Source organism: Chaetura pelagica, unplaced genomic scaffold, assembly GCF_000747805.2.
Source record: "Chaetura pelagica isolate M959 unplaced genomic scaffold, ChaPel_1.0 scaffold3, whole genome shotgun sequence".
Classification (NCBI taxonomy): domain Eukaryota; kingdom Metazoa; phylum Chordata; class Aves; order Apodiformes; family Apodidae; genus Chaetura; species Chaetura pelagica.
In genome coordinates this window covers 7046699-7060854 of record NW_009952974.1, presented here as the reverse complement: position 1 = coordinate 7060854, position 14156 = coordinate 7046699, and the positions used below count along the sequence as shown (strand labels likewise).

General features: G+C 47.6%; 1 protein-coding gene across 1 annotated transcript in view; it reads left to right on the top strand.

The window, feature by feature from the left end:
* Positions 1-14156, top strand: part of CCDC108 (coiled-coil domain containing 108) — a 31426-nt gene that overhangs the window by 2076 nt on the left and 15194 nt on the right. The window contains exons 2-16 of the mRNA XM_009996262.1: positions 369-443; positions 739-878; positions 1523-1625; positions 3030-3196; positions 4697-4896; positions 5573-5718; positions 6732-6954; positions 7291-7556; positions 8012-8212; positions 8675-9037; positions 9897-10034; positions 10940-11185; positions 11599-11823; positions 12485-12637; positions 13546-13711. Coding sequence (XP_009994564.1) covers positions 369-443; positions 739-878; positions 1523-1625; positions 3030-3196; positions 4697-4896; positions 5573-5718; positions 6732-6954; positions 7291-7556; positions 8012-8212; positions 8675-9037; positions 9897-10034; positions 10940-11185; positions 11599-11823; positions 12485-12637; positions 13546-13711 — 2812 coding nt within the window. The remainder of the gene's footprint in view (positions 1-368; positions 444-738; positions 879-1522; positions 1626-3029; positions 3197-4696; positions 4897-5572; positions 5719-6731; positions 6955-7290; positions 7557-8011; positions 8213-8674; positions 9038-9896; positions 10035-10939; positions 11186-11598; positions 11824-12484; positions 12638-13545; positions 13712-14156) is intronic.

Genomic DNA, 14156 nt, shown 5'->3' with positions numbered 1-14156 from the left:
GGAGCAGGGCGGTGCCACAGGCGGCTGTGCAGGGGGCCAGGCAGGGCTGTAGGGCAGAGCTCGGCTTCCTGGGCTCTGCAGGGCTGCGCTATAAAAGCTGAAGGGGAGCTCTGCCACGAGGGGGCCGAGTTGCGGGTGAGGTGGGGCGTTGTGGTCTGTGCCACAGGGGGTTGCTGGGCACACGGCTGTGGCTGCCTGGGGTCGGTGAGGCCTGTGGAGAGGGCTGAGCTCAGCTGGTGAAACGGGGACAGCACTGGGGACCCTGCAGGGAGGTCTTGGGGTCTCTGGGAGCTCCAGGGTCTCGGCAGCAAGGACTGTCTGGCTGTGGGAACAGCGTGCACGAGGCCTTTTTTCCTTTTGCTTTTCAGATGCTTAGTCAGGTGCAGGAGAAGCCCCCAAACTCTGACCCTTTCCAGAAGCCGAGCAGTGACTGTGTCGGGAAGGTGAGTGAAGGGCCAGTGGTGCCAGCGCCGTGGGTGGATTTACTGGCAGGTCAGGGAATAAAACAGAAAGCCTTTAGCTTCCGCTTCCCTCGTTCATGACACTCTTTTTAGTTGGCTGTTGTTTGGGCTGTGGCCAGGAGGTGTCCCCTCTGGGCCCCTGAGCAGGGCATTTGGTGACTCCTGGAGCTCTACCGCAGGGTGGCTCCTCCCGTCCTTTGCCAGAGTCAGACTTTTAGCGTAGAGAAACAGCTGTTTGAGAGATTTCTCCACCCTCCTTGAGCTGTCTGCAAAAAAGGCAAAGAAGAAGAAAGCTGTATTCTGGGGCATTGAGGTGGCTGAAACGCTCAAGTGGCATGGCTGGGAACTTGGAAAAGAGATGATCAAGCACCTGATCTTGAAAAATGTTCATGAGAAAACCCAGAAGCTGAGCTACAGGTGCGTGGGAAGTTTCTTTTTCCTTCCTACTCCTCACGCTCTCACTGTATCTTCATCCCTCCTGTATCAGTCACACCCTTTCTTTGGATTCATCTGTCCTCTCTCCACTTGCACACTTACATAGTTGGACAGAAACCTGCTAATTCAGATTCCCTTGTTCCTGGCAGGAGTTATTTTAACTGAAATGCCTTTTAAAAGTTCTGTTTTGCTGATACTTCTGTCTGTGAGGCATTTCCAGTCTAGTGAGATTGTAATTGTGGATGTTTGCCAGCCAGTCACTGGTGTGTCCTGAAACCATTGCTCCCGGTAGTCCTGCTGGATGTTGAGCCACTCCAGTCCCTGTGACCCACCCTGCTCTGAAACTCAAATGTTTCTGCCAAACGTGTTTTTTTCCTGCTGTGTGGCCTGGGAATGTAAAATGTGATTCAAGGAAGGGGTAGGTACTTAGAGGTGGGAATGGGTTTCCAGGACACCTGGATTCTGCCCTTGTTTCTGTTGATTTGCTAACAAGATACCCTTGGGGTCAGGTGTGTAAAGTGCTTCTAATTTAGGGTCTGGAGGGTTTGACTCTATTTTCTGCTGTCTGACTTAACATCAGCTGTGTGCCCTCAGACAAAACCTCTCGTTTTGATTTCATCATCCAGGTGTCCTTCCACGCAGTTCTTCTTCACTGTTTTTCCGCAGCCGATTACTCTGAGCCCTGGCATCTCCTTAAGTCTGCCCATCGTTTTTCGGCCCACTGAAAAGGTAAAGTGGCAGCACCAAAACTTCTCTCAGTACTCAGGATGGCCTTCAGGGGGGTCTCTCTTGACCTTTCTGGCCTGATTTCACTCTCTAATTATTCTGTCCTTAAGGAAGGTTCTAGGCTAGAAAGACTGGGCAGCGTGACCTTCCTGCTCTCCCCACATCTTCATCACCTGAGGGAGCCCTAACCCCTGGCTTCTCTGCAGAGCCAATAGCTCTGAGAGAGGAAACTCAAAAGCATTCCCAGTTTTCCACAAGTTGCTTCTGGCCATGAAACCAGTAAAATAAGATGCTTGAACTGTCAACACCTGGTTTGATCCTGGGGACCCTGGTTTTAGTCAGAACTTTGGGTTGAGAGACTCACTGACTGCTTTCTTACAGGAGACCTCAAGGCCTATACATTGAAGGGCTACTAATTTTCTATAGGTGCTCTGTTGAGGGCCTCCCTTCTATTGGTTGGTGTGGGTTTCTTTAAGCTGTATTTTTAACAGCAATAATTCTTTTTACCCAGCCCCTTTTCTTGGCCTTCAGCTTTATTCTGGTGTCTGTCTTGGCTCTGAGTGTTGATCTCTGGCTCTTGTCCACAGCCCTGTGTCTTTGATCTGTACATCAGTCCCAGCCATAGAGCATGATTGTTGGGTGCATTCCCAGTACCCTGCTCTCTTAGTATCATGGCTTTCTCATGACTGTTCAGTGTTCCCTGTAAGAAATAAGCTGCTGGCCTTTTTCCATTTTCAGAGAATGGTTTGTCTGCGTCACAGGAATCACTAGAGTAGAAGGCTCCTTTCTTAGAGAGAATGAGGACTGTGTGTGAGCACTGCCCAAGGTCTCTCCTTACCTGTATAAGTGGTTGTCAGGAGAGGTGATGGCTGGAGAGCATGGAAGACGTATCTTGCAACTCCTTCCATCTTAGCTTGTTAGTAGATGTCCTGGGGCTATTTGTACACAGTGCTGTCAATGCTGCCTCTTCAAGGTGTGTGTCACCAGCTTAGGTCCCTAACTGACAAAGCACTTAATCAACTGCTAATATTCCTGTGCTCGAAGAGCTCAAGGAGAGGTTGTACTTGCTTCTGTTAAGCTGAATTGGGATCTTGAAAACACTGAAAGAAATCCATCTGCACCAAAACAAATCAGATGAAACAAATGTGGTCTTGAACTCCTCTCTCTGAGGGTGTTTGTGTGTTCCCTCACAGAGTGAGGACTATGCCTGAGTACCTTACTCAGCCTTTTCTGACTGCTTCATATGCTCTCTGTCCTGCAGAGAGGCCCTCCTTTGTGCTCCTGTCACTGGTGCTTTTTTCTCAAAATGCTAGCAGAGGTGAAGGTGATGGGTGTTCATGGGTTTAGCTGCTGTACCTACAAGATGGAGCCCATCTCACTGCTGTCTCCCCTTGCTTTTCTGTGCAGAGGGAATATGAAGACAGTATCTGCTTTAAGAAGGCTGAGGGTGAGTTCTCTGTAACCCTCCATGCTACGCTTCCACGTACCTGTCTATCCTTACCAGCTGCTGTCCAGTTGCCCACCTGTGCTGTCCATAATGTCACGGAGACAACATTCCCTGTGCGCAACGTTGGGTGAGTGAGACATGGCTGGGCAGACTCTTCTTCTGTATTGTCGGGTATTTTGGCACCTTCTTGGCTTCTCCAATGAAGCAGCTTGTTTCAGTTGTCATTAGATCTGCTGCCTGCCTTAACAGGCAACAGACCTCTGCCTCCTCTGAGGTGACAGCAGAGAAGGCAGCAGAAATAACAGTACAGGTCAGATCTCACTGTGGGCCACCTTAGCACCCCACATCTGTCTGTTTCCAGCATATGCTGAGAACCATTCATGCACAGGAAATAGTTGGGACCAGCATGGTGTCCCACTGAGAACACCCCACATCCAAAGGAGAGCCCTGGGCTTCTAGTTGTTCAAAGGCAGTTTACCCAGAATGAGCAAGGAGAGATGAGCTACCAGCTGTGGAAGCAGTTTAGCCTTTCTGTGACTTGACCTCTCTTCCTTTAGCACAGAAATGCCATAGGGATGGCAGTGGAGTTGCCAGTGCTTGAGCTGACCTCTGATTTGGAGGCAGGCAATACAGAAATTGGAGCATCTCTCCAGTGCCTGATCTTAGGTTCATGGAGTTGCCCAAAGCAATGGCAGTAATCTGTTGCTTGGAATCATAATTTAGGAGCAAATCTGCTCCCAGTTACCAAAGACTGTCTTAATTTAATAAGGGATAGACAGTAATTCAGACACTATTGTAGTGTCTGAAAAAAAAAAAAAGTAAAAGAGTAAAAAAAAAAAAAGTAAGAGTGCAGTGAAGAAGTGCCCAGGCAAGGAGGAAATGTGCTTCCAACCATTTACAGTGAGAGCAAAATAACCTTTTACGAGTTGGAAAAGGGCCTGTGCTCCCCAAAGCAGTCAGGTAATGGAGCAAGAGGGTGGAAAGGGCAGAGGGCACACATACCTTAAGCAGTAAAAGGTATCAGCCAGAAACCCTCTGAAGTGATTAATTCTCCCCTTAGAGAAATCATTTGTATTGACTGAGAGGTCCAGGGTGGTGGAGGATATGGATGGTAAGTAACACACACCTTGGAATCAATAAAATATAAAGCTTATGGTATATCATGTTCTTTGAACACATCAAACAAGTATATATTGTGCTGGAAAGTTGAATGAGGCATTAGGAAAACAGCTCAGTCCTCTCTTCTCACCTGGATATATAACAGGAACAAATGTTCGTTTGAAATTAAGTAGCAGCAAATTTAGATACGAGGAAAGCAAATACTTAATTCTGGAGCCATTTTGTTTGCTGTCACAGGATGAAGCTGAGAAATTTTATGGCAGTTAAGAAAGATCTTAGATATAATAGCTAAGATTCATTAAAGTGTGAACAGAGCACCTGCAGAGAATAGTGACCAGTTTCTTCCCAGCAGCACACATCTGGCCAGATGCATGAGGGATTCCACCATTCAGCATTGGTTGCTTCACATCCTAACTGAACAACCCACTGGGAAATGTCCAGTCTATGCATGCCTGCACAGGCAGCACAGGATCTGCTCATCTACTTAAACCATATCTTCATTTCCTAGTGATCTTGCTGCTGTGTTTACCTGGGAGACACCAAGCCCTTTCAGCATGATTCCAGGCTCCCGCATCCTGGACCCAGGTGCTGAGTGCATGGTCAAAGTACTCTTCCAACCCAAGGTGGCTATGATATACAATGTGGCAGCAACGTGCTGGCTTGGAGTTGAAGAGAAACAAAAGAGGACTATCCAGCTAAAAGCCCTGTGTAAGTCTTGCATTTAACACTCAAGGAAGTGTGTATAATCCCTAACTGTGGAATAGCATTCCACAGGGATATATGGAGGTGCTGTGCTCTGAGGCAGCGACACAATTGGTTTAACCCACTGATGGGCAAGTGAAGCCCGTGGTTTGAAAGTGGCCTGTGAAATTCTCTCATGTACTTTTGTCAATTTGGAAGTGTGAGCTGAAGAGACATGGGGTCCAGTATGCCCTGTGGCTTGTGTTGGCTAAACCAGCGTTTCTGGAGCCTGGTTAAGTTGACAGAGGGGAAGAAATGAGATGAGTTCATTGGCACAATGCAAAAACGTTCAGAAACTCCTGGTCTTGTCTGCAGTCAGTCTCTCCTGTCTGTCCCTGCTCGACAGGCAGAGGGAAGTTTCTAAAGGTTCCTGGATGCAAACTAGAATAAGCAGAGTTTTCATTAGCAAGTCCTTGCCTGAAGTGTCTTGTATGGCCACTGACAAACAAAAAATGTGATCCTGAGTTTAGTAACTGAGGGATGGAAGGGAGCTTATTAGGTTCAAAGCAGCACAAACTTTGAAGGTAGATCCAACTCCAGAGTTACCTGAGGTTGTTCACAGGCTCGTCCAGTTGAACGCAGAATATCCAAGGATGAAGATTCCACCTCTCTTTTTAACCCAGTATATTATTCCCTTTAACAGCCAAATACCCGTACCTGCAGGTGAGGGTGCCGGAGGAAAAGTGTGAAGGTGCACAGCCTGGAAAGTTTCAGGATGTGCTGTGCTTTGGATCAGTGCCAGTGGGGACCACTGTGGAGAAGTGTGTAGAAATATTCAACATGTCTGTGGTATGTGGAAAGGGAGAAGCTTGCATGTTTCCCTAGGATACATGGTCATGAGTATCTCCTTTAATGCTGTGAAAATAACCTCAGTGGGAATGTGAATAGAACTGAGATGATGAGCCTTCCCCTACCAACCCAGCCATTCACCTTTGCCCCCTGCCTTCCTGCTACAATGCTAGCAAATCATCCATATGCAGCATGATGTGGCAGTTCCTACCTTCTTCCCACTGCACTTGGTCCAGATCAGCAAGCCACTGTTGTCTTTCACATCCTGCAGCTCTCCTGCTTACCCCGGAGAGGCCCATCGGTCCTACGTGGCAGTTGTCACAGTCTCAAATTGGCATGCATGTATGCCAGGCAGCTGGTGGGTCTTCTGCTGCCCTCGGGGGACATCAACTTGCTGAATTGCTCTCCAAGTCAAGTGACCTGTTATTCATGCTGTAGTGATGCTCAGCATCCCCAGGCAAGGATCAGGACTTGAGGAAGGTGTCAGAGCACTTGTCTTGTATTTTGTGTAAAGATCATCCCCAGACAAAGTGGAACTGTGGATGGAGAAAAATAAGTTGTCTGCCTGCCTTTCCTGCTGGCCACAGCAGTCACTTAAGCTACTTTGGCCCTTGGGGACACCTTGAGCCTCTCTTGCCAGGAGGGACACTGTAATTCCATAGATCACCAGGACATTTTGCTTTTGAGGATGTGGTGGGAACTTGCTGCCAACGGTGCCCCAGCAGGACAGGGTTGCAGAGGCACCTTGAGCCTCTCTTGCCAGGAGGGACACTAATTCCATAGATCACAAGGACATTTTGCTTTTGAGGATGTGGGAACTTGCTGCCAACAGTGCCCCAGCAGGACAGGGTTGCAGAGATTTGCACAGCACTTCTGTGCTGCAGTATCCCTGGTGTTCTTAGTGGTGTTGAGCTCTGCTGAGAACTGCAGTTCTCCACTGATCAGTATCCTAATTCAGAGCTATCCTGGCTCCTCTTGGTTCCTTCATTAACTAATTTCTTTTCTGCTTGCAGGTAGATGCATCATGTAGGATAGAAAGAGCAAAAGATCTTCTGCTTCGAGATCGTGTTTTCTCCTGTGATGTGTCCAAAGCTGTTGTCCCTGCCAATGGGAAGCTGGTCTTGCACATACGATTTCAGCCTCAGACTGTAGGAAAGCACAGTACTGACTACTTTACTATCACATCTGCTGGATGCCTCCTGCAGGACGTCCTGAAGGTGGTTGGCTCATGTAAAGGTACCAGAGTGAAAACCTTCCCTGCTTCTCCCTTTCGTTTCTTAGCACTGTAGGGACAGAGCTAGTGCTTGGGGAAGGACATGGGGCTGTCACAGCCCTCAGTCATAGACCTGCTGGGATCCAGATTGTCTCTGGTGCACCATTTGGGGTTTATACTTTCTTGAAAGGGATGTGAAGCTACTGGAAGTGAATGTCTAGCAGTTTGCTAGGACTGGTGTGTTTGCTGACAAGGTGTTTCTGGTTTGGGAAGATCAGTTAAGTGTGAAGTGACTTGTGACATGTTGATAGACTCAGCTATGACAATTCCAGGATCTGTCTTCCATGTTGTTGTGTTAGGTCCTTTAGTGTTCCTGCACAAAAATTCTGTGGACTTTGGCTGTATCAATCTTGGGGAAAGCTTGATGCTGACACTGAAAATCAGCAACAGCTCAGATGTACCAGCCTATTACCAGTTCGATATTGATGGCAGAGGGAGCGTATTCTCCTTGGATCGCCCCTGTGGTATCTTGGAGGGCACAACAACACTAGTGCTGAAGGTGACCTTCGGACCTACTCACCCCATCAGCTATCACCGCAGAGTGGTGTGCCTTGTCCACCATCAGGTATGAAAGGCAAAGGGTGGTTTCATTGCTGTGGTGGCTCAGGGGGATCTTCCAATGTAACCCACCAGGGCTGGCCTCTTTCACTTAGTAGACCCTGGAAATCTCTTCCCACTGCATTTTCATTGATACCTGTCCTGGGCTTTTGTTGAGCAGAATCCCCATGGTGTGGGTAATGCCTGTGGGTTGGGTGAGGAACATCCACAGTGGTTCCTGACCATTTAGATCTCCGAGGGAAATTTATCTGCACAACTGTGCACTGACAGCCTTCAACTTCCACTCCAGTTTCAAGAAAATTATTGGGCCCCATCAAGACCTAAAGTAAATGGCAATCTAACATTGCAGATGCTAAGCCTTTCCTGGGCATGGTTTTGGCAGTGAGGTACTAGGGTGGTATAACTCTCAAAGCAATCACAGAAGAGCAGTTTTTCTTTTATTCATTTCTGGTGTTTTCCCAGGAACCTATGTTTGTGGACTTATTTGGTACCTGCCATTCAGACACAGCTAAGCCAGCCATCCTTCAGGCAAAGCACCTCTCCTGGTACCGAACCAACGTGGTGAGGGAACTGACCTTCTACCCCCCTGATATCCTGTATGCGATGCTGAAGGATGAGAAATTGCAGATGGATGAAAAGGGAGCCCTCATGCTTCCCCCTAAGGTATGAACTGCCCTCCTTGGAATGCAAGATACTACCGTGCTGTTCTCTGCAGATGTTGGGTCTCTGTTGCACAGACCAGACAGGATCAAGAAGGACTTGCAGGTGCCAGACTGATTTATTTAGTATTTCTGCTGTTAATGTTCCCAGCACAAACCAACACTATCTGTGTCAGTTGGGTCTTACCCAAGGTCAGCCACTAAGCCACTTTCTGGCTTTAACTCAATCACAGGGTTTGGCAAACTGGCATCTTTACTACCTCCCTTGGCCACTGCTTTTGCTTCACGTAGCTTCAGATTGAGGACTGGCTTACAAACAGAAGCCTCCTTGAAGCCTAGACTTTGAGCTGTCCTGGGAACTCTTACTGCTGTGCACCTTGCTCCTGAAGGCGAGCAGGACTGTAGCGCCTAGTGTCTCCCACAGGCACACTTCCCCTGCTCACACTGCCATGTTTCTGTCCTTTAGATCCCTCAGGACGAGCGTCCCAAGGAATACATTGAAGCCAACTCCATGACTGAATATTTCTACAATGGTGTGAGCAGCAACCTGGCCTTGTTTCCCCCTCATGTTAGTGTCAGCCCCACGGAGTACGATTTTGGCTGCTGCGTGCCGCTCCACAAGGTAGAACCGCTTCCTCTCTGTGTGACCAACCACACCAAAGGAAAGATCACTGTTGCCTGGACTCTGAACCGTAGCAGTGCCTTCAGAGTGAGCCCTGAAATCTGGGATATCCCGCCTTTGAAGTCTTCAGCCTTCCGTGTCCTTTTCCAGCCCACTCAGCTCAACAGTCTCTATGCGGCAGAGCTGGAAGGTTTTGCCTTCTACAAGGTTAGTAGAAATTACTAGGATCGGTTTCCAGAGGGCATGGCAAGAGGCTGCAGGCTAAAGGCTTTGGGGGAAGTTAAAATTCAAATGGAAGCTTTTATTATGAGTTTGGCAAACTGGCATCTTTACTACCTCCCTTGGCCACTGCTTTGGTACACTGAGAGGTTATAGTTTCTCCTTCACCTGTGTCCTGGCAAAGATGAATCAAGCAAGCCACAGCTCATGCATATGGGAAGTTACACTTGCTCTCACCCCCAGTGAAAGTGAAGTAACATACACCTCACTGAAGAAGCAATTGCTGTGAATTGCTGCACATTGGTGCATGTGACGTTCACATCCCACAAGGCTGCTATTGAAGGAGTTTTAGCACCCAGAAACTCCCTGGTAGATGAAAGAGATCTTTTTTGTGTTGTCGATCACTCTTCTTAGCCAGTGTGGAGGCTATCTGGGAGTAGCCTTAGAGTCAGGAATTTCTTAGGCTCACATAAAGGATAGATGGTTATTTTCAGTGACTCACTGTTAAATACTAAATTAGCTCCTGCAAGTATCTCAAACTGCACTAATGTGTGTAGACCCTCCTTCCCTAAGGCAACTCCTGCAGTGTCACAGCATAGCTTGGATAGGTCCTTCTGCTTGAAAGATACTCAGTGTTTTTTGGGGTCTGAAATATAGCTAGTTGGGAAAGTAGCACTCGTATTCCTTATCCAGCACTGGTCAGTCCTTCCTCCCTGAAAAAGTTAATTCCTCAGCTCCAAGGATGTCACTGACACAAACTGCTGCTTGTGATGATGCCTGCACTTGAAGGCACCTTGCTACACTCTTTTCATACATGCACTCTGTTCTGTCCCTTGCATGCCTGCAGGTGCAGACACACTACAACAACATTGAGGAGGATGCCACCATCTGTCCGTCCTGGTGTCTGACTGTCAGGCTGAGAGCACACACTTATGAAGCAGAACGGGAGCACTTTATCCCAAAGTATGTCCTGGATGTCCCCAAGGTGTGTTACTGGTTGATATTTGGATCTTTGCAGAGAAACTCAATGTTTACCCCTGAAGTCTTTACCTTATCTCCCATTGCACCATCCAGAGATATGGCTTAGGTGGTGTCTAATGGTGTGGAGACACCTGCTTTGGTACATGTGAGGTAGGATGCTCTTTCTCCTGCATTAGCTTCCCAGCCTCCAGAGTGTCAGTTTGCACTGAGCACATTGTTAGCTCTGTTAGCTGTTGGGACCTGCTGCCTTCCTGGTTAAGTGTGCACAGGCACTGACAAGTGTGGTTAGTCCCCTCCCAGGAGTCTCAGACACTGCATGGGCTTAGGCAAACAAAGGGCAGCACACAGAATCCACACTTATGGAAGAGAAGTGGTTGCAAAGTAGAGTGGAAATTTCCCTGACTGATCCTCCTGTTTCTGTAGCACAAGAATATATTGTTCCTATGAGGTAAAGTGAGATCTGACCCTAGGAAGAAGGAACAGTCTTGAGAAACTCTTAGAACATTTCCTCAGCTAGTTCTGGTCATGCAGCCTGTATCTGATAGGCATGAACTGGGTTAAATTCCAGCTTGCTGAAGTTCTTAATCCAGGTGGTCACTTCATGCAGAGACTGCAGGCCCCAGCAAGAAGCTTGCTTATTGGATGAACAGAAAGCATCACATAATGGAAAGTAGTTTCATTGGTCCCATGAGCCTATGAAAGATGAGGGCCATTGAGGGAAGGGAAAAGAGCAGAATTTGTATCCCATTGGGTGATTTGGTTTCTTTCCATGAAGAGAAGCAGTTATAAATTCTCCATTGACTCAGTATAAAGCTTGTTTGAACATGGAATTCAACATAGTGAAAGCTTTTTCTTCAAGCTGATTTTCTTAACCTAGTGCAAACAGCCCTTCTTGCTTGTCTCCACCAGACTTTTCCTCCTGTGGCTCCTGACACTGATACCTACTGCAGCATGCTGCTCTTGAACACGGGCACCGCTCCGATAACCTTCAGTGTGAACCAAGCTGCCTGTCCCTATGTTCTGGTCAAGCCCTGCTCAGGACACATCACTCCAGGAGACCACCAGATTTTCTTTCTCTCCACTCACCCACTTAACACAGTCTCACAGCAGCATGTCCTGCCTTTGCAGCTGAACTCTTGGCCTGGATACACCAAGGTAGGGAGATGGAAGTACAAGAAGGTGAGCAAATCTTTCTTCCCTTGTAGTCTTCCCTATTCACAGTGACTTGTGCTCTGACCCCTGTTACATCTCATAATGGTTCATTTGGTTTGTTTTTTTTTCCTTTGGAAATAGAAATTAAAGCATATTTTCATAAGTTAATGCAGAGACAACACTGCAGCTAAACATCCTGTACCCCTTGTTCCCTTGGGTTTCCATCTCTTGGAATGCACTGTACTATGCTCAGGGCCCTCCTTGACAGAACAACCTAAAGTCCTTCCTCTCCTCCTTCAGACCTCCTTCAGTTTGCTCTTGCTTCTCTCTGGGAAGGAACAACATCTTTGCAAGGTCTCTCCAGAGATAGTTGAGACTTCTTGCTGAAGTTTGTTACTTTTTCCTTAATTCCACAGGTGATCACTCTCCGGAGTCGTGGAGAGTCCCTTCATTTGCTCTTAGAGGGTGATGGAAATCTATACTTCAAACCTGTCTATGTAGGGTCCTCCTATACGCGACTGTATACCATAAAAAATTGCACAAGGCTGCCCATGATTTTCACATGGAAGATCCATCGGTCTGACAGCAAGATTCTGTCTGTCAACCCCCCTACAGGGATCCTCCAGCCCTATGAAGCCATGGTATGTTCAAGTTCTACCCAAGTTTTATTTTCCTCTCTACAATAGAACTGTGGTGTGTTTAGATCAGAAATGTGAGGGGTGTCAATCATCTGGTCACTAATGCCAAATTTGGAGAATACTAGTTAGTGTCTTAGCTTGACTTGCTAGCCAGCATCTGCAGTTGTGCTGGTTCCCACAGTATGGATGTGCCCAAACATGATGACATCCTCCTTGGGTGTTAAAGACCCATGTGGGTCTTAAACAGGCACTAGATAATAGTGTTCTGGGTGGAACTGAGCATTAACACAGCAGCAACTTTGTCATACACCAGGTGTTACTAGAGGGAGGACAAATGAGAGCACAACAGGGTTTATGATGTTCTTCTGTTCTCTCACCTGTAAATTCAGGTTCTGAACTTTTACTGTATGCCTAGAGTGCTTTTTGAGAGTAGTGAGGTCTAGCATCTCTCCATGGCCTAGCTGTGAATATCTGAATGTGCATTCCCAGTGTACACCTTTGACACTGGCAGAGATGGTGGAAGTTTGAAGTGAGTGTGAGTTGTCTGTAGAGCATGAGGTTATCTGCAGTGGAGGAAGGGGCTGTGCATTGAATGTCGTGGTGTGCATGCTTGGCTCTGGTCTGGAGCTCCTGTGAGTGCTCTCCTTCTTTCTTGTGGTTTCAGGCTCAGGAGTGGACTTTTACTCCTGACAAGGAGACCAAGTATCTGCTGCATGCTAAGGTGTTTGTGAGGAGGAAAATCCCAGACCCCATGTTCCCCAAAGGTGTCCATTATGTCTTACGGATTGTTGGAGAAGGGGTGCTGGGCATCATCAGGGTAAGAAACTGGGGCACACTGGGTAAAAGGAGGAGTACTAGGGTGGGATAGGGGTCTTGGGTTTCTTCTTTTGCACAACCTGTACTGGAGGCAACCAATAAGGATTTACAACAAAATTCCCAGATATTGCTGTCAGTGGAGATGATAAAGCTGACTCTGGCAGACCGATGGCAACAACATGATGTAAATGTTCTGCCAATTCAAAGATGACCTCTCCAGATTCTCTGGGATTGCTTTAAATTCCTCTGTTCCAGTCGGAAGTGAGCAAGTAATTTGGCTCCTTGGAACTCCCAGCTCTCTCCTTTCATTCTCCACTTGTTCTACTGTCAGTCTGATTTCTAAGTGTAGTGGAGCTGACTGTTGAAGCAGTGTGGCCAGCACACATCCATCTGGCTTTCCTCCTATTATCTGCAGATCTTGGCAGCCACCTTCATTTTCAGGCAGGTTTCTTAAGGAGCCAGTGCTAAATAAAGTAAGACTTTGTAAGTCATTGCCCTGTGTCAGTCATGTTGGACGGATGGGTAGAAATGTCTTACAGGTGTTTGGTCACTATAAATGACATGCAAGTAGATGACCAGCCAAAAGAAAGGGGGACTTTTAATGAGGTCACAGAGGGACCAGCAAACTTAATCTAGGTGCTGCTGGCCAGCTAGTGTTGTCCTCACAGCCCCAAATGTGCTGTGTCCTACCCAGCCAGCAGCCCGAATAACAGCAGGAGGAAGTCTTTGGAGGAGGGCTTGAGCCCCTTGCAGCCCTGTTCCAACACCTCCCAGGGCATGACAGGTCACACACCAGGTAGGCAGCTCTTTGCACTGCACTGATCCAGGTTTAATGATCCTTATGTGGTGAGATCTGTGGTGGCTGCTGATGTGTAACAGTGAACTTTGCACATTGGGTTTGAATTCCAGGCACAAAAGGAGCACCTGGACCTTGGAAATATTATTGTTGGTGACCTGAAAAGCTGCAGCATTGTACTGCTAAATGATGGGACCTGTTCTCTAAAGTACATCCTCAGCGTGGAGCAACTCATCACCGGGCCTTGTGACCCTGAGGAGGTCTGCAGTGATCCACTGGGTACTGTGAGGGAATTGCCATGGGATGGGGCCTTGGCCTTCTCTCCTTTTCTGTGCAAAATCATTCTAGCATGTACAGGTTGGCCTCTTTGCTGGCCAGATTGCATTGGGTTTTCTTAAGTGCCTCCAAATGTCTCTTCCTTTGCTTAGGGATTTGCTACAGGTGACTCTTCTATCTTGCTGGAAAAAGCATAACCCAGAGCCTGACAACTGAAGTTAGGCCAATTTGGATCTTGAAATAAGATGTGATTTCCCAGCAGGGAAGGAGCTTCCCGAAAGAATGGTGGAGTGAAACCCTTTTATCTGCCTTTCTAAAGGACCTCCTCTGGGGAAGCTCCCTGCTCTTTGCCTGCTAAAGACAGTCTGGGTACTCCCATGGAGCTGCCTACCATTACAGTCTGGGAATTCCATCTTCAACAAATGAAGTTGTTGATGGTGCAGGAATG